This window comes from Python bivittatus, unplaced genomic scaffold (genome assembly GCF_059951505.1).
Source record: "Python bivittatus isolate LINGU-HERP-01145 unplaced genomic scaffold, Pbiv_v1 ctg000980_np1212, whole genome shotgun sequence".
Classification (NCBI taxonomy): domain Eukaryota; kingdom Metazoa; phylum Chordata; class Lepidosauria; order Squamata; family Pythonidae; genus Python; species Python bivittatus.
Window position 1 is genome coordinate 22037067 of NW_028277125.1, and position 25438 is coordinate 22062504.

Genomic DNA, 25438 nt, shown 5'->3' on the forward strand with positions numbered 1-25438 from the left:
AGAGGATTGTGGGAGTAAAGATTAAAAAACAGAAACTTACAAGTTAAGGGCTTTTGCAGATGACTTGTTGATTCTGGAAGATCCTTTTAAGGGAACTGAAATATTAATGGGCAAAATAAAAGAATTTGGTGCATTAGCAGATTTTAAGATTAATAAACAGAAGACAAATATGTTAAAAAAATATGAAAATAGAAGATCAAACAGAATTGATGAATAAAACGGGTTTTAAGATTGAGAAGGTAAAATATTTGGGTATCACTATGACAAATATGAATTGTATGTTACTTCAAAATAATTATGTTAAGACATGGAATGAAGTTTAAAAAGATATGTTGAGTTGGGAGAAACTACAACTGTCATTGCTGGGAAGAATTTCTGTGATAAAAATGAATGTTTTGCCTAAAATGATGTTTCTGTTTCAGACAATACCTGTTTTGACAATTGATACACCATTTAAACAGTGGCAAAAGGATATATCTAAGTTTGTATGGCAAGGGAAAAAAAACTCAAATTAAATATAAGGTGTTACAAGATGCAAAGGAAAGAGGAGGACTGGGTTTACCCAATTTGAAATTATATTTTGTAGCTTGCTGTTTGGTTTGGATGAAACAGTGGGTATTCCTGAGAAATAGAAGGCTTTTGGAATTAGAAGAACACAACCTGAGATTTGGGTGGCATGGATATTTGTGGTATGATAAAGTCAAGATTAATGTGGATTTTAAAAATCATTATGTTAGACATGCTATATTGAGAATATGGAATAGATACAAACCCAGGTTGTGCCCCAAAACACCTCTGTGGCTCTCAGCACAAGAAGCATTTTACAGATGAGTAATAATAGACAAACACAAATGGCTAACTTATGATGAGATACTAGAATTTTGTCAAGGGGAATACAAATTAAAATCAAGAGAAGAATTGGTGGCAGAGGGATATAGTTGTCAATCGTTCTCTTATTTTCAATTATTAGAAAAATTTAAAGTAGAGAAAATAATTTATGGTTTTGAACTTTGTAAGACTGAGTCTGAAATAGAATTGTGTACAAATGATGAACATATAATTGCTAAAATGTATAAACTTTTATTGAAATTTGAAACAGAAGAAAAACAAGTGAAACAATGTACAATAAAATAGGCTAAATTTTTTATTTATAATATACAGATGGAACAATGGGAAAATATGTGGCTGAAAGAATTGAAATTTACACTATGTTATAAACTTAAAGAATTTTTTTATAAAATGATGTACCATCAGTACATGTCACCAGAGAAATTGTCTAGAATGTATAAAGGCACTTCAAATTTAAGTTGGAAATGTGAACACCAAAAAGAGACATTTTATCATGTTTGGTGGATATGTAAAAAAACTAGAAAATTTTGGACTCAAATAAATACACTGATTCGGAGGATTTTAAAGATCAATATACAATTGAGGCCAGAGGTTTTTCTTTTGGGATTGATGGACAAATAATTGGAAAAAAGTCATGGAACTTGTTTTTGTACATGATAACTGCAGCAATATTATTGTATGCACAAAGATGAAAAGATTCGGCACTACCCACAAGGGGGAATGATTGGTGAAGATGATGGAACTTGCTGAGATGGCTAAATTGACTTCTTTGATCAGAAAAAAGACAATATCTGCACTTATTGGTGACTGGAAAGCCCTTATGGACTTTTTGCATGAAACAGAAAAACAAGGAACTTACGATTTATGGTTTTGATGATTAGACAGGATAGATTATAGAAAGAAGAAAGTTATATTGTAATCATAGAGTAAGAGGTAAATTTATAATTGTACTTATAACTGCTGTAAAGAAGATCGGAAGCTACTTCTTTGTATCTTTTTTTTCTTTCTTTTCTATTTTTCTTTTTTCTGTCTTGTACTTTTAGCTTTCTTTTTTCTTTCCTTTTTTGTTTTTCTTAGTTTATATTGTTTGTATTAGTTTTCATCTTCCTTTTTAAAAGTCTTTTTAATACCCGCACACACACATGCACACACACGAAGTGGCTGTGCTTTTAACAAGGTGGGTCACAATCCCTTGTGATTGAGGTTTGAGACTCATAGCTTACACTGATGGATACCTTAATTAATGCATCCTGGTCAGTGAAGCTTTGCAATCCAGGTTAGCCTGTCAGAAGAATACTAGGAGACTCTCCAAAGCTCTGAATTCTTTTGTTCTACTCAGGTAGATCATGATGCCTCCTCTGACATCTAGCCTCTGGCATTCTTTCTGCAGTCGGGAATCTGTTTGGTGCAGAAGGGAGAATCACTTCCTGGCTGTGAGGGAAAACAAATTTACCTTGGCGTGAAGTGAGAGATGGTCCAGGTGCAGAATTACAACGTTAAGTTGGATGATACAGAACTTTTTATGACAGAGTATGCTCCTTTGGAGCATTAATTTTATTGAAGGAGGTACCTTCCACAGTTATAAAGCACAGTCACTTTTATATAACTTGCAACACTTCTCTGTTTTCTTTACTAATTAGGATAAAGTATTTCCCATCTTATTGCTACCAAAGAAGCACTCAAACCCATGAGTATCATTCTAAAAACAAAGCCGTCAACAACTTAAACAATTAAGAACCAAATTAGGAAACTGCACAAGAAGTCACTTAAAAATCTGAGTTGGCTTTCACCAAATGGCAGAAGCTAGAAAGGAGTGACTGATACAATATGAATATATTGGAGTATAGTCTACAAATAAATGATGCTCTCACCTCCTAGAACTTAATACCTAGGTGCTACTGCACCTGGTGCAAATATAATCTCTTGGCACCTGCTAAGCTTCCCTGCCCCATTTGATTGTATACAAATCATGCAAGTACTAGAGAAAATAGACAAGGATATTTTTCTCTCTTTCTCAAAGTACTATGCTAATTCAGTAAGTCTCAGTCTGAAAGCCCATTATTTTCTCCAAGTGCTGGTACATGTCATCAACACAATGTTTGCAATCTGATGGAAAAAAGAGAGTTTGTACACATTTGTACTGATAAGAGTGTCCCACAAATGTCTGTACAACCTCAACAGGCAGTTTCATGGAGATTCTAAGAAACAGAGAAGATAGAGGGAGTCTTGTAGGATACCATAGGCCTTAAGTTCTTCAGTGCCAGTTGCTCATGTTAACCTCTGAGGAAATACCGTTGTAAAATTGAGCCTGAAGTCCTATTTTGCTAACTGATCTAAACATATAGTATGATTAATGCTATTAAAAGCTTGCCAAAGACACATTCTACCTCTATAGTTTTTGAGTGAACAAAAACAGTTTTCTCTGTCCAAAACAAAAGTCTCAAGCTAGTCTGAAATAGTTTCCTAACCTGTTGCCATCAAGATATGGCAGCTCTACAACTTCCAGAACACCTAGAAAACCTGGGATTTGAAGATAAAATACAACTAGAGAGCATCAGATTGGGAACACTGCCTATTTCTAGCATCTTCTATGACAGAAAGGTTGCATGCACTTTTAATTTTTGGCATGGCCACATTAAAGAGTTTTTGGAGTGCGCTCTAATCTAGAAAGTTAGGTGCTCCCGCTTTTCAGCATCAGAGAGGGTAAACAAATAGCATCTTAATAAACAAGGATATATATTGACAAACATGCAAGATCAAGGCCATTGTGGAATCAAGGAAGATTTTCAATAAGACTGTAAGCGCAAAAGGAAACTTCAGATGATTTTCACCAACTGAGATGTATCGGCCTGCACAGGCAAATGACTTTGAAATCACCCTTTTTAGAGATTAATATGGATAATTAATAAGCAAAAAATTACTTGAATGTATTGGAAAAGCTTGCTAAGTTAGGGGTCTTAGATATTTTTCAATCTTGTACTTTCCTGTCTCTGCAGACCCATGGGCTACTCTTTAGCAACTGACCCTGTTTGATTCCATGCAGACATATTGCTAATCACAATGTACGAAAACCATTTAAATGGAAGAGCAGATAAGAGAGAGGGGCACATTTAGCTATATTAGTCTGATTATGGTATTGGCAAATTTATGTTCAATGTTCCAGTTCACAGATTGTATTATGCCAGAAGGTAAACCTGGTTTTAGAATATAATGTGACTCAAAAATTTATGGCGTCCTTGGGGTTCCCTGAGCTTGGTTGTTTTCTTGCAAATGTTTCGTTACCCGGCTTCTGAAGATGTTACCTAGCTGGGTAACGAAACATTTGCAAGAAAACAACCAAGCTCGGAGAACCCCAAGGACTCCACAGTTCAACTTCGAGCTACATACAGTATATTCTTTTCTATTGGTATCAAAAATTTATCCATTGCTGCTTAGCCTTATGTAAGACCAAGTCACTACATTTATTCAGTCAAGCAACAATGGTTTTAAAAATCCTGGCTTAACACCAAAACATAACAACAATTCCTGCACAGTATCAGTAAGGGTCCATGAATAGACTTTTAACATTGAACTTTGGGGAAAGAAAAGTCCTTTTTTATCCAGCAATTCAGTTCCATCTTGCATACTGCCATAGTATAAGGTTGGGGACCCTCCAAAGCATATTTGAGGCACACTAAAGGGCAAAGAACAGTGCAGCTGGATATCTTATGTAAGTCTTCCTTCCAATCTATTTTCTTCACTACTGCTTAATGTTATCAATGATGAATTCCCAGTTTAGAAAATGGGGAACAGAATGTTTCATAGCTACTTAAACCAAAAATAAGAGCGTATCAAATGTAATAAAGTGGACAAAGATTGAAGCAGAGAACATTACTAGGGGTCCCATAAATTCAGAGACATCTCTTCCCCTTGGCAAATATGACTCACATATATGAAACTGAACAACTCAGCTCAGAGTTATTGGTTTCAGACAGCAGGGCTTATATCTGTAATCCCACAGCTACTTTTTGGAAGAATAAATGGCATTAGGAGATCAAATCATGGATCCTCTTCAACACTACGCTGGAGCTTGATTTAGTCTGTTTGCTTCTCCGTAACATTAAGCAGCCTTTAGTTATGCACTTACTGTACTGTTGTTATGATGGCCAACACAGGCCATTGTAATATGTAAGTAAAGTTATGGATGCTAAAGTTATCAGTGGCAGTTGGTGAAGATCAGAGCCAACTTTTATCTCTCAGAGCTGGTTCCTAGGAAACAACAGTGGGAAAGCCACTGTCTTCATGTCCTGCCTATGGAAAATGAGTTGACCACTGTGAGAAACAGGATGCGAGGCAAGATATATCTTTCTTCTACTTCAGCAGGCTCTTAAAATGTTCTTCATGGTACTTGTTTGCAAATACTCTTTATTCACAAAGTAGTGTACATATGCCAGTTAACACCTAAGCAGTCTTACATGCACTGATAAAATAGAAATAAGGATAGATATACTTCAGTGTGTGGAGTTCTCCAAACTTGGTTTGGAGGTTGCAGATGTTTCATTATCCTATAAGGTAACATCATGGGTGCAAGAGCTTTGGAGAAGTGAATTTTGTTGATTGGCAAAGATTATATATCATTCTGTCTCACCATCTTGTGGGTGGATGTTGTTTTGCAGTAATTGTTGGTAGACCATTTATTTATTTATTTATTTATTTTATATAATAAATTGGCATGGCTCTGGGTGGCTAACAATGAAAAACAAAACAAAAAAAACAGTAAACAAAATTATAAATAGCATAACTAGCAGCAAGAAACCAACCTTTTATTTCATTGATAAAGTGGCAGTTCTATTTTAATGTTTTGGGATCTATATCAGTGTCACAAGGAATGTAAGAGGAGGAAAGATGCTTTTGACTCTGTTATTAGCCATTCTGTTACAGTAATTTGCCTTGCTTTGGCTTTTTCGGTGTTTCAGAATTACTTTAGAAACTGCATTCTGAAGTTTATGAGCAGCCAATATGAAATTAAATCCTTCCATTTCTCTGTGTGTGTGTGTGTGTGTGTGTGAGTATATAAAAATTTTAATTTACATATATGTATATACACATATTTAATTTTTATTGAATATTTTTTTTTAAAACAATACAAATTTTGAAAGAAAAAAGTAAGGCAAAATCTTTCCACTTGTGAAACCATATTGAAAGATTCCAAGCACAACCTTGTGATGAAGACTGGTGGGGTCATTTTGGAATGTATTTTTCTGTTATCATTAGACGCCTTAACCACTATTTTAACAGCAAAGCAAGCTATACATGAAGTTAATTAAATAGAACTATCTGTAAAATAATAGTTTTTAAAGAAATAGATAGGGGTACTTACTGGAAGCTGCTAGCATGAATTTTACTTATTGGAAAGGGAAATTGCTGATTGCCCAATCTCACCTCACTGTTACTCAAGTCATGTTTGGTCATATGCCTCCATCCTAAATGTATCCATAGAGAATTATAATAGAATTCTGTAAATACTCTCAGACATAACCACAATTAAATAAAAGGGGAAGCCATTAAGAAGCTAGGAACATTCTGGCATTTTGAATCAGAGAACTTCATTCAGTAAAGAACATTATGGCAGTCAGAGAAGAAATAAAATTACAAGAAGTCCTTTTTAATCACTTCCAAGCTATCAGATCATGTAGATTAATTTAAATCATAAGAATCTGCACTGAAAGAAATCATTTCATTCATGAAAAATCTGATGTTTTCTGTGGCTGATCAACCAAATAAACTAACTACATGAAGAAAATGTTCAAGTCATATACAATGTACTTTGTTAGCAAGTTAAAGAACTATGTAGGAAATTTGGGTGGACAAAATAAATAAATGCAAGTCTAACTTCTTTGCTTGAAATACTCAGAGCATAGTACTGGTTTAGCAGATATTATTCACACAGCTGCACTAAGAAAGAACAGATGTGGGCCAGGCATTCAAAGCAAGTGGTGGGAACTACAGCAAATAACCAGCACATACTAGAGCTGAAACTGCCTTGCCTTTGAAATGTTTCTACTGCAGACTTATCCTCCTACCCTATTTACTGAAAAGTAGATTATTTCAAGTGAATTTAAATGTCATTTCAGCACCAGTGGGGACAGTGTCTTTGTATTTTAAAAAGTGTAAAAGTCATGTAGCAGGGTGCCCCAGTAAATGTGGAACTTTTCTTTTAAATGTCAGTCATAGAACTGTAATCCTCCTACTACAATATGCTCAGAAATTTCTACAGTTCTCAGAATGGATGAGCTAGGCAAGCAGATCCCTGGCACTAACAGCAGTCTATTCCGTATGCTTTAAGAAACCACATGCTCACTCAACTCAGTTCAGTGATCTGTTTTTCCCCTATGCTCTCTCCCTTGAAAACCAAGAGTATATACTAGGGGCAGCCACAGGGGGGAAGTGATGTCATGTTGATATCATGGGTTATACCAGATGCTTATGGCCCACATCCAGAACATGGACTGAAGACTACTAATAGTATAAGTCTCTTTCTTTAATTTGTTTCCCCAAAGACCAGTTCGCACATTCCCACTTCCCAGGGTAAGTCCACAAGACTATTTCATCTCATCAATATCACTAGGAGAGTATTATACATCCTGCTACAAAGTGACAGCAGTACATTATCATACCAGGAAAGTTGTCAGTTGTCAAACCTTCTATCTGATAAGGGCTGCTCTGTAACAAATACTCAGAACATAGAACTGACAAGAGAAAGTCACAGGGAAGTATTTTACCATCAAAGGAAAAGATGTGAACAAGGTCTTAACACAAGGAAGCTGAAATCCTTCCCTCAAAGAATCTGATAACAAAATTCCCACAGCAACAACTGGTCAAGAATAATTGAACTAGGCAACTAGGAGGCACCTAGGAGAAAATAGACTGTTTTCATCTACACACATAAACCAACTGGGCATTCAACCCCTTCATCTGTTTGCAGAGTAAGTTATAACTGGCTGGGTTCACAAATTGCACTTAAACTATATAATGGCTTCTTTGCTTCTGACTTAGTGTGATGTGTGATTCTAGTCCTTGTCTACAAAAGAAGAAAAAAGCTGACATTTTGGAGAAAACTAAACCATTACCACAGCAAGTCAAAAAGCCATAGATAGGCAGACCACTCACTCACTATGTAATGAATATGTATGCAGCTTAGTTTTTGAATAAGCCACAGTTAGGCAGATTCCACAAGCTAAGCCATAAACCTTGATCTACAAATGACAATGTCTGGGCTCAAACAACATGCTTAGTAGAAAGAAACAAACCACATTTTGGCTTTACATTTTCAGTAAGTCCTTCACTAGAGCTATGAATGAATGAAGGTGACAAAGCACCTCACATTCTTACTAGACTACGTAAATGAGGCAGGCTTGGAGAAATAATTTCTTTTTCTTTTTTTCTGTGAAGCATTTAGAAAATACCAGCACCACCATTTGCATTTGGCAAATGGATTTGAAACGTTTTAGAGTGTATTCATGTTTTCAGAAAGGTGGAGAAGGGAAGCCTGCATTCCTATGCAGAGTTAAGTACTCAAGCCACCTGATTTCAGTGCTCCTGTCACTATCAGAATGGACTACTGCAATGAACTTTATATGGGGCTGCCTTTGAAAACTGTTGAGAAACAGCAATCAGTGCAGAATGAAACCGTTCACATGCTGACAAGTAATAGCCACTATAGCCATATAACAGCAGTGTTGCGTGTGCTAAATTGAATTACATTTGTTAACCTATCGGGAGGTAAAGTGCTGGTTTTAACCTTTAAAGCCTTACATGGCTTGGCTTGAAGATATCTTCAGACAGCCTCCTCCAGATGGAACTGATCATCTGATACACTTAATCAGATGAGGGTGATCAGGGTTGCTTACAAATATGAGATGAAATGGGTGAGGGTCTGAAGTCAGCATTTTTCCATGGTGGCCTCCTCCTTGTAGTACAGCTTCCTTTCCAGGTTCCAGAGGTTGGGAAGTATCTATTTTCAAAATTTTATTTATTTGTTCATTAAATTTGTATAACGATTCTTTCCCTCAGGAAGGGCTTGAAGATGGATCTGTTCTGCAGGGCATTTGAAGTCTAATAATGTTATCTATAATTGTGGGTCAGAAGGATGGTTTTTACCCTCTTAAATATTAAACTACTGTTCTGATGCTTTATTTTTGTTTTTATTGTACATTATTGTTGTTTGTTTAAACCACAGAGAGTTGATCTGGAATCTGCGGTATAAATGTAATAAATAAATAATACATTTGCTCAGAATCTTATTTTGCAAAAGATCAGGCTACAAGTAACCTAACTTGTACTTAGACTAAAACATAACTTTGTGGTCTGGAGAAACTGTTTCTGCAAAAACCAGCAAAGACATCACTCCCCAAAAAGAGAAGTATAAAGCATAAAGCCAGACCTAATCTCAAGATGTATATGGAAAGTGAGTAATCCCTTATAGTAGATATAGGGAGTATACCTAGGAGGAGGAGAATGCAGGAATTCACCAACAAAACAGTTTCATAAAAGCAACTTACTGAGAACTGAACTACTCAGAATTAGCTTCATAGTTTTTTTTTAATGTTTTTTATCTACATAACATCAGAACCAAGGAAAGCAAAGAAAAAGCAGCTGACTTTCCTTTGTTTGTTTTACCATCCTCCACAAACCTTTATTCTAGGATGATATTGACAAATACAATATTTCAGAAAGTATCTTTGAGGCAAAGACAGTCCTGGCAAGAGATAAGAGCACAAAACAACTGCCTGACATAGCACTATCAAAAAGATGTGTGTGTTTGCATAGACACATGCACACATTTAAGGTCAGAGAAGCTAAACTACTACAAAGCCTCCCTTTTTTGTTAAATTTGACAAAATGGCCATCCAAGAATAAATTCTGTGGTGAACCGGGAACTCTATAATGGTGGCAAGGTGCTTAAAAGGATCAGATGACAGAATCCAAGTGAGGCAAATGCCTCCCCACTACATGGCTCTTAATCCCAATGCTGTGGCTTGAGAATTATTCTTCTCATTTTCTGAAATCCTTACATCAAGTTTATTTTTAATAAAGGGCCAAGAAAACACAGATAAAACATGTATCTTGTCAGCTCCATAAGAGGTTAAAGAAAGAGAGAGAGAGATTGCTCTAACACCAGCAGAATGACTCCTCTTTTTGACACAGCCCTATTCCCAATTACAATTTAAAACCCATTAGCCTGTATGTGGCAAAAGTACATTTATGATGGTAAGGTTGAGAGGGAAATTTCTCATTCTATTTGCAACATTCAAAGAAAAATATATTCCAACTACAAAAATACAACACCCTCAGCACTCAACACCCTCAGAATTCAGTCTAGGCAAGGTGCATAAAAAAAGATACAGCTTGCTGATTTACCCGCCATCATTCAAATCTAGTACTGTAGTGTTTTGTGGCTAAATCAAATCTCACGAACACAGGAGTTTTGAACCAACAAGCAAGTTAACCATGCCAATCAGTTTGTTGTGTATAGCCCCTCCAGCTACTATTTTCTCCTACACAGTTCTTATGAGAGAACCTGTGCAAAACACTCCTGCTCCTATTTGGCTGGCAGAGTATCAACTTACTTCCTTTTGACTTTGATCTAAGGATGCTCAGACATAACAGATTTTGGAAACTCTGGATATGGCAGTATTTTGGGAGGTAGAGGGGTCTGTGATACACTGTAACGTGAAAAGGTTTTTCTTTTTGCTGACGTGAAAGTGTACATTTCAAGTTTACCTTATTTTAGGAAACTGCACCAACCATTAAGCGACATCGAAGCAAACAAGGATGTGACTGAGGCACTAGAGATGTCTAATACCAACACACATTTATTCTTCTTTCAAGATAAGACCCTTGCAAACATTGAAAGAAGAAAACTACGCTTCCAAGACAAGCATGCATTTAAACGTACACATGTGTGCACAGGGAGAGTACAGGGCGATCCTTTTATTATCTCAATAAACAGAGTTTAGGAGGCGTAATGAAAACTGACACGTGCCCTGCTCTCCTGATTTGCCAAAAACCCGAGAGCTCCTCACAGCATTCTTTGGAAAAGAACTTACTGTTTTAGCCTGCGGATACAAGGACGAACTAACTCATAACTTCAGCGGCCGGGGGAAAAAATAAGGCGAGCGAGGGCGGGGAACCCGTCACAGTGGGCGCTTGAAGTAGCAGCGTCTCGAAAGTGAGACTTACCGCCCCATTTTCTTGCCCCCCCCCCTTCTCTCCTTCCCTCCAGCCACGCGCGAAAAGAGAAAAGGGCCGCGGTGCTGCCAGGCGTGTCGGGAGCAGCCGCAAGCCATGCGGGACCAGGGGTGGCAGCGGGGATGTGCCTGAAGGGGAAGGGGAGGGACTACCACCGAGCGGCAGACTTCGAGGCCGGGCGCACTCCTCCTCTCTCTTTCTCCCCGGTGCCCGGCGTTGGGGGTGGGGAGAGCAAGTGCCAGTCACCCTTCTTCGTGCCTCTCCTTCCCCATCCCTCCGCCCTCTTTCCCATGTGCCCGGCACGAAGCCTCCTCCCGCGGAGGAGGAAGGGGGAGAGAAGGGCCAAAAGGAAATGCCGCCGCTGGGGATGGGGGGGGGGCGCGAAAGGAAAGCCTGCTGCTGTTGCAGACGAAGCCCGAGGGGGGCCCTGGAGGGAGGGGGACGCGGGTCTGCCCTTGCCACCCGGCTCCCGCCTCCCCTGCCACACACAAAGCTCCCGGAGGAAGGTGGCAGGCCAGGGAAGGCACCGCGCGCTTCGCCGGGAGGCTCGTTCCCCTCCGCCCGCTCGCTTTCCCCTCGCGTCTTGCCGTCCCTTCCGCCGGCGCGGCACTGACCTTGGCTTCTCCATTGCACAGAGCCATAGAGCCGGCCGGGGGCAAACACCAGACGGGGGGACGAGAAGGACGAGCGAGCTCTCCGCGCCCCTCCGCCTGCGCCGAACCCAGCAGGGCGAGAGTCGAAGCTGCCGCGGACGAGCCGCTACCGCTCGCTAGCGCTGCTGCCGCTCTGCCTCCGCCGCCGAGATGAGCTAATCCCGCCGCCCGCCCCGCGAAGACGCGCCTCCCGCGAGGAGGAGCCGGGTCCCCGCGGCCCGCCTTCTTCGGGGCCGACCGGGCGTGCGAGCGAGAGCGGCAGGCGGCGACGCGCGTAGCCCGCCTACTGACGAGCGACCGAAGCGCCAGAGGAGGAGGGAAATGAATACAGTACATGAAACGCTGCTTCCTGGAAGTCTTTTTCAGCGGGAAAGGCGGGGGCGAGGAGGGGGCCGATTAAAGATTTTGGTTCGTCCTTTCCAGGGGGATCTTGGAAGGGGCAGCCGCGGGGCGAGGAAGCAGCACCCAGCGCTCGCCTAACCCCCCATCCCGTTTCGAAAAGGCGCATAAGACGGGCCTGGAAAATAATACGGACCCTTCGCGGCGCGAGAAGGGCTGAGATCCCCGTGGTTGGGATTGTCAAGAGACTAGGACTTGCAACACGAAATCTTGATCGCATCTTTCCAGGGATCGCGATTTTCTGCACTCCTCAATTGAGGTCGTCGAGGAATAACGGGGGACTTTCTTCTCAGTAACCATGAGGAGGAAAGAGGGATGCCTGTGAAAATTTAACTCCCCAACTTCCCAAAGGTCTCTTTCTGTCACCATCAAATGTTTCATCTCTCCAATTCAATCGAAGTGTTTTCTGGAGACTCCATAAATATACAGTGGAAGCAGTTTCCAGTATAGAAACTAATTGTTGTGAGTTTAAACTCCTAACTTTCTTCCTCTGATTTATAGAGATCATCTCAAAGAGTCTTATTACATCTGCCTGTCCCCAGGTTTTTCCCTTCAGCCAAGCAGTAGGATAGACCAAAATGTGACTACTGTATTAGCCATTGGTCAATGTCACCTAGCCAGTTTCAGGAAACCCATCAAAACCCTGCTGAAATTCATGACCAAGCCATGGAACAATGCAGACTTGATTTCTAGAGCTTGCTATTTTAAAAGCAGGAAACAAAACTGGTGTATAAATTATTGGATATACAGAAAACAGTACTTAGCAATCTTAACAACAGAAAACAGTACTTAACAATCCCCACCTCAAAATCCCCACCGCTGCCCACTCATGTAATGCCATGACATCATCACCTTTCACTGTGACCTGCCAGTGCTCCCAAATACAGTACCAAAAAACTGGTTGCTTCTGCCTCAAGACAAAATAGAAAGACCCTTCCCCCCTGCTGAACTGAAGGGCCTTTACCTATTCTTCAGTAGGCAACATAATTTGTTGTCCCCGTTGTCTTTCGAGTTTCTACAGTCATCTGACTTCGCTTCAATGGAAGAGCAGAAGGTTTTAGGGGCTTTGTAGCTGTAGATAGATGCCATCCGCTTAAGGGGCAAGGCACTGATACCAAAATGACTTAAACCTCTGTCACTCATGAGCTGGGGATAAGATGACATGGCAGAAAAAGATGCTGATAGCTTTGGGTGTATTTGTATTGGGGTAGATGTAAGTGGGAACAAGTCCTAAGGGAACAACTCCACATACCTGTGCCCTCCAGAGGGCAGTGGTCAAGCTGAGGGAAATGGCACAAGCCATGGTTTGCTGCAAGCTCCACTCCTTTTGTAGAAGTGTTGTGACATAACACACTGACAGAAGGGGCACAATGACATGCCTCTGGTTTTACCATTTGGACCAAAGTTTTGGATTCTGTAGATGCCTCTGCATGAGTTTTAAGAACTAACCCCTAGCCAGTCTGATAAACAGAACTTCAGCTTGTCTGAAGTCAAAATTGTTTTGATCATAGCCCAGGAAACATGTGAAAAGTGCTAACCCGCCCACTGAATTCAATATTCATTATCCCAAGTTGCATTTCACCTCCTTGGTTAAATAGCATTTTCTTATCTCATATATATTACCTTAGACGCTATCCATTTAAATAAGAAAAAGGAAACCATATTTCTGGCCCTAGTGTAAGGGCAACCTGGCCTTCTCTCTGATGATATGCCTCAGGAGCAACAGCTTGGCCTGGCTTTCAAAGGTAAAAGTGGCAAAGATCTGATGTGGCATAATGGATTGTACCACTTCAGATTCTGGGGGAAGATGCTGGTTCAAACATTCTGTTCTGGGGAAGAAAGACAACAGAAAATAACTCATGAGGAGTCCAAAAGCAGTATGGAAAGGAATGCTCAATGAACTTCACAGAAATGCTAGATTTTTATTAGTAGAGATATATGTGGGAGAAGCAGTCAGTCATATTCCTCACCCAGTCAACTCTACCACCTCAGGGTTCTGCCACATCATAATAGCTCTATCATCACTTTAGCAAACATGCATTCAGAAAGTGGGAGCAATATTCCATTGATGGTCTGATTCTTGACTTCTACGTTTATTCTAGCCTCATCCTTCAGATCTAGCAAACTTTTTGTCTTTTATCTGTTTGTTGTTGTTGTTCAGTCGTTAAGTCGTGTCTGACTTCGTGAGCCCATGAACCATATTGCGCCAGGCCTTCCTGTCCTTCACTGCCTCCCTGAGTTTGCTCAGTTTCATGCTCATTGCTTCAGTGATGCTCTCTAACCATCTCATCCTCTGCCGTCCTCTTCTCCTTTTGCCTTCAATCTTTCCCAGCATCAGGGTCTTTTCCAAAGAGTCCTCTCTTCGCATTAGGTGACCAAAGTATCTGAGCTTGAGCTTCATTATCAGTCCTTCCAATGAGCCGTCAGGGTGGATTTCCTTTAAGATTAGGCATATGCTAGTGCACCTATATACATATATTATTGGAGTTATTGGAAATCGTGGTAGATCTTGATCTCAGGTACAAATATTCTTTTTTTCCCCCAATCATTTTATTAAAAGCTTTAGATAAAACAGTAAAAGAATACAAGTTAAAAAAGAGGGGGGGGGGAAGTGTAAGAAAACGAAACCAAACTGTACAAAAACAAAAAAACCCTCCCCCCAAAAAAGTAACTGCCTACCCTCATCATAACAAGTATAAATTCCATAATCTATTCACCTCCTCTCATCTAACCAATGTAAACTCTTCATCCCATAACCCATTTCTTCACAATAGGCAAATCAAATAAGTAATCTCTCCCATCCAATTCTCAGTAAAAAGTCCAAACAAAGCACTAAAATATTAACATTAGTTAACATATGTAAAATTCAACATTCCACAGCTTCACTCTTAGCTAAAACAAAATCCCATTTAGAAGGCATAAAATGGTCCCAATATCCCAATATAAACAAAATAAAAGTTTAACATAACAAAAAGAGGCCATTTCTTCTTTACAAAAGACAAGCTCCAATACACAACATTTGGTACAGGTATTCCAGTAATGATGAGTACGTAAGGTCTGTTGTTCCTTCAGCAAAACATGTGGAGGTTGCAAATGGGAATAAATACCCATAAAATCTACTCTCAACACAGACTGAACATGTAGAGAATTGTGAAAGAAGGGCTAATGGTGCAAATACAGTTTGGCTGTGTTTGCACACTACGCTGAACCTTGCCACACACTGGCCTGTTACGTGTGCAGATTGTCCCCTCCTGGAGAACATATTGCTCTGCTTATCCACCAAAATGATCATACCTACAGTAGTTTGAAAATCACTTTCTGGATTTGGCTGGCAGACCGGGAACATGTTGGGGCAGTGGGAGGCAATCTGCAGGCAAAAGGTCAGAAGTAATGCATAAATAGCCATGTTACTTTTTATTGTGAAGCAGAGGGTAATCAGGGAGCCGTTAGTGACATTTCATGATGTATAAATGATACTTTGCTAGCACCCCTGTAAGAATACCTGGGGATTCACCAGCCTAAAAAACACAATGATACCATGGTACTGTACTATGTTCTATGTATTGTACTGACACCATAAATTAGCTGGGTATATTTTGTAAAACCAACCTTCTATTATTAGTTTGGTGCAGGATCATGTAAATTCTGAGAATTGGTTTAATTAAGTAAAACACAGTTCAATAGTTCATTGTCATGAAATACAATCAGGGAGAGCATCAGGTTGGAGGCACACTTTGCAAATTCTTTTTCTAGCAGCTTCCCTTAGAAAAAGCTGTTTTTCCTATTTGAGGAATCAGGCTGGAAGTAGCATTGGAACTTGAGAATTAGCTGCCCCGGAAGACATTCACAACTATCCCTCCTCCTCCTTGTCACACAGAGAGTGACTGAAGATCACTTTTAGGTAATTTTGTAAGCGTCTTTTGCAATATTCATTTTGAGGTAGGAATTCTGTGTAGTAGTATTTTCAGCTGATGTACAACCATTCAAAGGTATGTAAAATCATTCAACAGCTTTGACTTCAGCAGGTGGTTTGATGTTTAACAAATTCGATTCAGTTTTGATTAACTTGGCAAGTTAACAAAGGTGAAGTTCAAGGCTGCGTGATTGTTTCTATGAGTAGTTCTAGTTTTTCAAAGTTTACTGAGCTTAGGAAAGAAAAAGCAGATGTTTCCAGCTGCAGTCACCCAAATTACAATTTGCCTTAATGCCTGAATTCCATGTTCTGGAAATAGCCCATCCTGCCCCAGAATGTTCTCAAAGTAGCCTATGCCTTATCCCAACTTGTTTCTTGTTCTAGAACAGGGTTCCTCAGCCTCAGCAACTTTAAGATGGGTGGACTTCAACTCCCAGAATTCCCCAGCCAGCCATGCTGGCTGGGGAATTCTGGGAGTTGAACTCCACCCATCTTAAAGATGCTGAGGTTGAGGAACCCTGTTCTACAGCATCATTCAGAAAAATTGGAACTCAGTTTTAACTGACAGGATTCTTCCTCTATTATTATCAAAACTTTGTACAGCTCCACATTCCCCAGCAGACCTAAAGAGCTTAGGTAAGTACATTTAAGAAGCCATACATGTAAACAGTCCTGCCCTCTATATAAGTCCCCAGAATTAACTCCTGGGCCTTTTCCTACTCCCTTTTTGTGTCAATGGCCATGTCCTGCTGGCCTTGTTTTTCCTTACTTCATTGCCAAATTTGATTCACACTTTGGTGTGACTATTTATTTCTTACTTTACTATTACTGTGCCACATTCTCAAATGAGTCCTGGGGGTTTACAACATAAAACAACAATATGATATGATATATGATATGATATGATATGATATGATATGATATGATATGATATGATATGATATGATAATAAAACTATAAATACATTGTTATTATTATAGGTCTCCTAAATGACAATGATCTCAAATATTAAAGATCTCTTAAACAGCTATGTTTTCGCTGCTTTCTTAAATGTGGGGAGAGAGAGCATTATGGGATCTCTGTGGGAATACTGTTTCAAGGGGTTGGAGCCATAACCGAAAAACACTTTCTTCCTCCCTCTCCACCCAAAGGCTCGCCAAAAGGACACTCAGCATCTCCACATGGGATGTACAGTACATATCAACAGGCACCTTTTACTTGAAGCAGACAGTCATGCAGTTATCTGAGCACTAAGCCATATATGGCTTTAGAGACCAAAATCAACATTTTGAATTATACCTGGAAGCCAGAGCCTGTGGTGTTATACATGTACAGTGGCTTTCACCAGCAGTGGGTGGGCTACTGCATTTTGTACCAACTATAGCTTCATAGTAGTCCTCAAGGTCAGTCCCATGTACAGTGCATTGCAGTAATGTACATGGGAGGTGACAAGGTCATGAGTTACTGTTGTCAGTTCCTTTTCCAGGAAGGGCCACAACCAGCTGAAGTTGAGCAAAGTTCCCTCTCCAGAGTCTTTACCAACCCACCTAGTAGTAGTCATAAGTCTAGGAGGATCTTAAATCACAGACCTGCTCCTTCAGCAGGAGTACTACTCCATCCAGAGTCACTATTGGAACAGAGAGCCAGTAAGTTTCTGGACAAGCAGTAACTGTTTTCCTGGGATTCAACCATCTAGATCAGTGTTTCTCAATCTCAACAACTTTAAGATATGTGGACTTCCACTCCCAGAGTTCCCCAGCCATTGCATAGGCTGGGGAATTCTGGGAGTTGAAGTCCACACATCTTAAAGTTGCTGAGGTTAAGAAACATTGATCTAGATCTTATAACCTCCAGGCACTGGGTCCAGACTTTAGCCATATCACCAACTCAGACTTCTGCACCAACTTGTTTCCTCTAAAAAGCACTTATGGAAAAGTATTCAGCATAGTACTCTCTGAAATGCCATACAAACACTGTCAAAGAAAGTGTTACCTTTAAATGGTGATTTGAATATATTCTTAGAACATATACAAAAATGTGTGAGAAACAAAACCGTGTAAGTTGTAGTTCTATTCCTACTAACTGCTGAAGTTGTTACGAAGTACAGAATCAAGTGGCTTCTTCAGAGACAATCCCAAGGCCAGAATGCAGTGAAAAGAGGCTGACCTGTGCTAGACAGCTACCCCAAGATCTGCCCATTTGTGAATACAGTACTGACAGAATAGTAGGATTTGGTTGTTTGTTGTCTCTTCTTCCTCCTCATCTTCCTTTCTTTAAGCATACTGCCAAATGCTACAAAATGGACCCTAAGTGGTCTTCGTGATGTGAATTCTGCTCACTCTGTCTGCCCACTCCACTTTATTAGCTGCTACTTATGAAAGTGGGGAGACATGCAATGTGGTAATAGAACGTAATTAATTTTTCAAATTTGGGAGCAAGCCTATAGCTCAGTGGTGAAACCGGCTTTGCATATATGAAGTTGTAGGTCAGTATCTTGCTTCTGCTTTTGAAGGACGTCATCGATCTGTCTGGGGCCTTAGAGAGTCACTGCCAGTAAGAAGGTAGGACTGGATTCATATGTTACACTAAGCTATAATGTGATTTGTGTTGGCTCCATAGGCTGTGTCAGTCTAGCTACAGTGATCTATACACCAGTTTGTATAGGTGCATAAGGTATGGCCTACAGATGTTACAGAATTAAAACTCCCAGCAGGCCCAGCCAGAATAGTCAGTAGGACTGCAGGAAAATATAGTTCAGGTATATCTGGAGGATTACATATTGTACACCTATGGTTAGTGCAATGTGGGAACTTAGCTGCTTGGAGTTTCTTCAGTAACCGTAGCTAAATTAACCAGCTCTGAATTACCTGAGCCATTTTAAGGGAAGCTATAAGAGGAAAGAAAAGGTACAACAACCTTCATTATTAATTACACATGAGGTTTGTATTAAAAAGGAAAGTCCTTCAAAGGAGATAATTTTTAGCAAGGTATCATTTCACATTTTCCAAAAATGGAAGAGTCTCATTTCTTTTCTTTGAATTGGAGCGTCTTGTCAAATCTTTCCTGCATGCAGAACCATAAAGAGCTTGAAGGGAAGGCCAGCTGTGCAGCACAGCAGTCTTTAATGTGGCAATGTGTGTGCTTTTTTGTGCTACCAGACAGAGAAAGCTGGGGTGGGGGGAGAGAACTCGGAAATTAGCAAAAGAAAAATGAGAAGAGAACAATGAAATAGCAGCTGCTTTATAGTTTTCTAACATAAAGTTCCCCAAATGTTATTATGCATATTTATACAAGTTTTACCAGCAGTGAAATTGAACACCTAGTCAAAACACATTTAGAAATATAAATGAGGTGATGTTACCCATAGATATTTAAATAATTCCTCATTTTTAAAAGATAAAGTTGTTTACTACATCCAGGTGCGGTGTAATTAATCTCCTGTCATCTGCAGAAGATGGGTCATTACACAAGTGTTATCATTCATTGTCTAAGGGTTGATTCATTTTTTTTTAACAGAACAGGAATCACTAACTAGAACATTCAGTTTTCCCAAATGCTTTTAGTAGATTCCTATACTAATCTTATTTTTTTTTAAGTCAAGCATCCTGGCAGGCACCAATAAATATGCCCATGGAATTACAGTGCCTTCCTCTCCCATAAATCATGATTTGCAGATTGCAATGGTTGTGTTCACACAACACAGTTATCCCAAAACAGGCAAACCATGGCTTACATGTATGGACTGAAAATTTGTCTCTCAGGCTGAAGCATAACTCCTATTTTTCTCTTGCTGTCAATATGAATCTGTCTCTCTCTGTCTCTTTCTGTTTTTCTGTCTCTCTCTGTCAAATTTGTATGGCCACCCATCTCACAAATGTGACTCTGGGCAGTGTACAATAAAACCAACAATTTAAAACTTTCAAAAACAATTTAAAACTATTAAACATAAATAAAAACAAGATCACAAGAGAAAATGCATCAGAATATTATACATGATACAGCCAGCATGTGGGCTCCCTGTTACCAGGGGATCTACAGGCCTGTTGGGAAAAAACATGTTTTAAGGAATTTCCACATGGTCACTAGGTTTGAGTCTAACTCACTTCAGCAGGGATGATGTCCCAAAGGGCAGGTGCCATGGCAGAAAAGGCTCGTCTCCTAGGACCTGTCCGATGCAACTCCTTAGCAGGCAGGACCCACAACATGCCTCTCCTGCCAAGCGTGATGGGACAGGTAGATGTAATCACGGAATACTCATGAAGCTCAGAGAAGAAGCCTATGTGAAAGAACAATGTTTTTCCGATGCTTAAATCCTCCTCACCAAATAGGTGCCAGTTTTGGAAAGCTGATGGATGACCCTTCTTCCTAATGGAAGCCCAGTGGTAGGATGTAAAACATCTCTTCATGCACATTAAATGCACTGAAATTTAAAAAGAAATGTTTTCCTGTGTATTCTAATGCATATTCATTTATAAATATTTCCCACTGTATTCAAATGAGCTTTACTGGAGAAAGGAGGAAAAAAATGGAGGAAAAAGCACTATGTGTGTAGCTGTATACATAGATTTATGAACTGAAGAATAACTCTGGATTAGGTCAAGGGCCATTTTTGTCAAGCATTTTGTATTTCACAGTGGCCAACCAGATAACTCTGGGATATTCAGAGGAAGGAGGTAGAAATGCTCTTCTACTTCTCTCAATCCATTAAATCTTAAGATCTTGATAGACCTGACCTCCATCAATTTATCCAATCTTCTTTCACTGCTATGCAAGTAATAGCCATCACCACATCTTGTGGTAATAAATTCCAAAGATAAATTATACAGTGTGAAAAAGTGCTTTCTTTTGCCTGTTCTAAATTTTCCTCCAGTCATCTTTACAGGATGACTTCTGATTCTTTTTTTAATATATTTTTATTAAGAATTTTGATTATAACAGAAAAATCTAATACAAACTAAAAGTAAAGAAAGAAAAGAGAATAGAAGGAAGGAGTAAAAAGTATAAGAAAAAAAGAAAGAAGAGAAAGAGCAAAGAAAGAAAAAAGTAAAAATATAATAATGAAAGAGAAAAGAAACATATAAAGAAGTGACTTCCTACCTTCATCACAACAAGTATAAACTTAAGTATAAATTTAGTTACTTCACCCCCTCTAAGTTTACAAATATTTATCTTTTCATCCCATCTTCCATTTCTTATCTATAAACAAATCCATAAAAATCATCTTTTCAGTCCTGGTGTCAGCAGAAAGTCTGTAAAGGTTGCCAGAAGTAACAACATGTCTTGTTTAACCTTGATCAAATAAACCAACTTCATATGCCTTTCTTTTACTTTTAACAGTCTTAATCTTTAGTTCATTCAAATATTGTCATAGGATTTGATTTCTCTTCATTTTTTCTTTGTCCCATCACAAAAAATTCTTCAAGACTTTAACAAGCCTGTTTTGTAAATCCAGTCGGAAAAAATTATCCAGGTCACTCTCTTAGTTTGTCATTTGTAGTTCCATTTTAAATTTTAAAGCCTCAGCCAATATCTTTTGTAGATTCCATAAAATAACCTTTTCTAAGTCATTCTCTTGGCCTGTCAGTTGTAAATCCACTTACGATGCCATCTCTATCTTGTCAGATAAAATTTGTTCTACACGTGTCACATCTTTTGGACATAGTCTATCCATAGAAGCAGACATCATTTCTGACATTGTTGATATTGTGGCTACTATTTCCTTTTTTTAATTGTAATTTTATTACAATTATAACAGTAAAAACTAATACAAACTAATACAAAGAAAAGAATAAAAAGAAAAAATAGAAGGTGCAGAAAAGAAAAAAATAGAAAAAACAGAGAAAATAGTAAAGAAAGAAAAAATAAGAATATAGTAAAGAAAAAGAAAAGAAATATATAAAGAAGTTACTTTACTAGTAACTTATCACCTTCTTTTAAAATACAACAAATGATCTCTTCTTCCCATATCCCATCTCTTATCTATAAACATATCCATAAAGCTTTGTCATTTCAGTCTGATGTCAGCAAAGGAGATAACGACATATCTATTTTAATCTTGGTCAAATAAACCAACTTTATATTCCTTCCTTTTACTTCTAAAAGGAAGTAAATTGATATCTAGTCCCTTCAAATGATGTTCTAGAATTTTTCTTCTCATTTTTTCTTTGTTCCTTCTCACAAAATTATTCAGAACTTTAACAAGCCTCTTTTGTAAATCCAGTATAGGAAAATTATCCAGGTCACTGTCTTGGTTAGTTATTTGTATATCCCTTTTAATGATTAAGACAGGTAGGTCCAGTGTAACATTTTTTTTCCATGTCATTCTTGTTTTGTTGTTGTTGTTCAGTCATTAAGTCATGTCCGACTCTTCGTGACCCCATGAACCATGTTGTGCCAGGCCTTCCTGTCCTTCACTGCCTCCCTGAGTTTGCTCAGTTTCATGCTCATTGCTTCAGTGATGCTATCTAACCATCTCATCCTCTGCCGTCCTCTCCTCCTTTTGCCTTCAATCTTTCCCAGCATCGGGGTCTTTTCCAAAGAGTCCTCTCTTCGCATTAGGTGACCAAAGTATCTGAGCTTGAGCTTCATTATCAATCCTTCCAATGAGCAATCAGGGTTGATTTCCTTTAAGATTGACTGGTTTGACCTCCTAGCAGTCCAGGGGACTCTCAAGAGTCTTCTCCAGCACCACAGTTCAAAGGCATCAATTCTTCGGCGCTCAGCCTTCTTTATGGTCCAGCTCTCACAGCCATACATTACTACTGGAAAAACCATAGCTTTGACTATGCGGATCTTTGTTGGCAAGGTGACGTCTCTGCTTTTTAATATGCTATCTAGGTTTGACATAGCTTTCCTCCCAAGGAGCAAGCGTCTTTTAATTTCATGGCTGCAGTCTCTGTCTGCGGTGATCTTGGAGCCCAAATAAATGAAGTCTGTTACTGCTTCCATTTCTACCCCTTCTATTTGCCAGGAATTGATGGGTTCAGATGCCATGATCTTAGTTTTCTTAATGTTGAGTTTCAAGCCAGCTTTCGCACTCTCCTCTTTCACCCTCATCAAGAGGCTCTTTAGTTCTTCTTCACTTTCTGCCATTAGGGCGGTATCATCTGCATATCTGAGGTTATTGATGTTTCTCCCTGCAATCTTAATTCTGGCTTGTGATTCTTCCAGCCTGGCATTTCTCATGATGTACTCTGCATATAGGTTAAATAAGCAGGGTGACAGTATACAGCCTTGTCGTACTCCTTTCCCTATTTTGAACCAATCGGTTGTTCTGTGACCGGTTCTAACTGTTGCTTCTTGGCCTGCATACAGATTTCTCAGGAGACAGGTAAGATGGTCTGGTACCCCCATCTCTTTAAGAATTTGCCACAGTTTGTTGTGATCCACACAATCAAAGGCTTTTGCATAGTCAATGAAGCAGAAGTAGATGTTTTTCTGGAACTCTCGTGCTTTCTCCATGATCCACCGAATGTTGGCAATTTGATCTCTAGTTCCTCTGCCTCTTCGAAATCCAGCTTGTACATCCGGTAGTTCTTGGTTCGCGTACTGCTGAAGCCTAGCTTGTAGGATTTTGAGCATAACCTTGCTAGCATGTGAAATGAGTGCAATTGTGCGATAGTTTGAGCATTCTTTGGCACTGCCCTTCTTTGGAATTGGAACGTAAACTGACCTTTTCCAATCCCGTGGCCACTGTTGCGTTTTCCTAACTTGCTGGCATATTGAGTGCAGCACTTTAACAGCATCATCTTTTAGTATTTTAAATAAATCAGCTGGAATACTATCATCTCCACTAGCTTTGTTGTTAGCAATGCTTCCTAAGGCCCACTTGACTTCACTCTCTAGGATGTCTGGCTCAAGGTCAGTGACCACACCAGCATGGACATCAGGGACATTAAGATCTTTCTTGTATAGTTCTTCTGTGTATTCTTGCCACCTCTTCTTAATCTCCTCTGCTTCTGTTAGGTCCCTGCCTTTTTTGTCCTTTATCATGCCCATCTTTGCACTAAACGTTCCTTTGATATCTCCAATTTTCTTGAAGAGATCTCTAGTCTTCCCCATTCTATTGTTTTCCTCGATTTCTTTGCATTGTTCATTTAAGAAGGCCTTCTTATCTCTCCTTGCTATTCTCTGGAAATCTGCATTCAGTTGCTTATATCTTTCCCTTTCACCCTTGCTTTTCACATTCCTTCTTTCCACAGCTATTTGTAAAGCCTCATCAGACAGCCATTTTGCTTTCTTGCATTTCTTTTTCCTTGGGATGGTTTTAGTTGCTGCCTCCTGTACAATGTTACAGACCTCCATCCATAGTTCTTCAGGCACTCTGTCTACCAAATCTAATCCTCTAAATCTATTCATCACCTTCACTGTGTACTCACAAGGAATATGACCTAAGTCATACCTGAGTGGTCTAGTGGTTTTCCCTACATTCTTCAATTTAAGCCTAAATTTTGCAGTAAGAAGCTCATGATCTGAGCCACAGTCAGCTCCTGGTCTTGTTTTTGCTGTCTGTATAGAGCTTCTCCATCTTTGGCTGCAAAGTATGTAATCAATCTGGTTTCGGTACTGACCATCTGGTGATGTCCATGTGTAGAGTTGTTTCTTGTGTTGTTGGAAAAGAGTGTTTGTTATGACTAGCTTGTTCTCTTGACAGAACTCTATTAACCTTTGCCCTGCTTCATTTTGTACTCCAAGGCCAAACTTGCCTGTTATTCCGATCACTCCTTGACTTCCTACTTTAGCATTCCAGGCCCCTATGATGAAAAGGACATCTTTTTTGGTGCTAGTTCTAGAAGGTGTTGTAGATCTTCATAGAACCAGTCAACTTCAGCTTCTTCAGCATCAGTGGTTGGGGCATAGACTTGGATTACTGTGATGTTGAATGGTTTGCCTTGGATACGCACTGAGATCATTCTGTCTTTTTTGAGGTTGTACCCCATTACTGCCTTTCCCACTCTCTTATTGATTATGAGTGCAACTCCATTTCTTCTAAGGGTTTCTTGGCCACAGTAGTAGATATAATGGTCACCTGAATTAAATTCACCCATTACCGTCCATTTCAATTCGCTGATTCCCAAGATGTCGATGTTCAATCTTGTCATCTCATGTTTGACCACATCCAGCTTGCCTTGATTCATAGATCTTACATTCCAGGTACCTATACAATATTGTTCTTTACAGCATCGGACCTTCTTTTCACTTCCAGATACATCCACAGCTGAACGTCCTTTTGGCTTTGGCCCAGCCACTTCACTCTTTCTGGAGCTACTTGGAATTGCCCTCCGCTCTTCCCCAGTAGCATATTGGACACCTTCCGACCTGAGGGGCTCATCTTCCGGCGTCATATCTTTTAGCCTTTTAATATTGTCCATGGGGTTTTCTTGGCAAGGATACT

The 25438-nt window shown here is 39.5% G+C and overlaps 1 protein-coding gene across 1 annotated transcript in view; it reads right to left on the bottom strand.

Moving 5' to 3' along the window:
- Nucleotides 1-11989, bottom strand: part of GMPS (guanosine monophosphate synthase) — a 52275-nt gene extending 40286 nt beyond the window's left edge. Inside the window, exon 1 of the mRNA XM_088131730.1 lies at nucleotides 11694-11989. Within this exon, the coding sequence (XP_087987856.1) occupies nucleotides 11694-11720 (27 nt within the window). The 5' untranslated portion in view covers nucleotides 11721-11989. The remainder of the gene's footprint in view (nucleotides 1-11693) is intronic.
- Between the last annotated feature and the right edge of the window lie 13449 nt (nucleotides 11990-25438).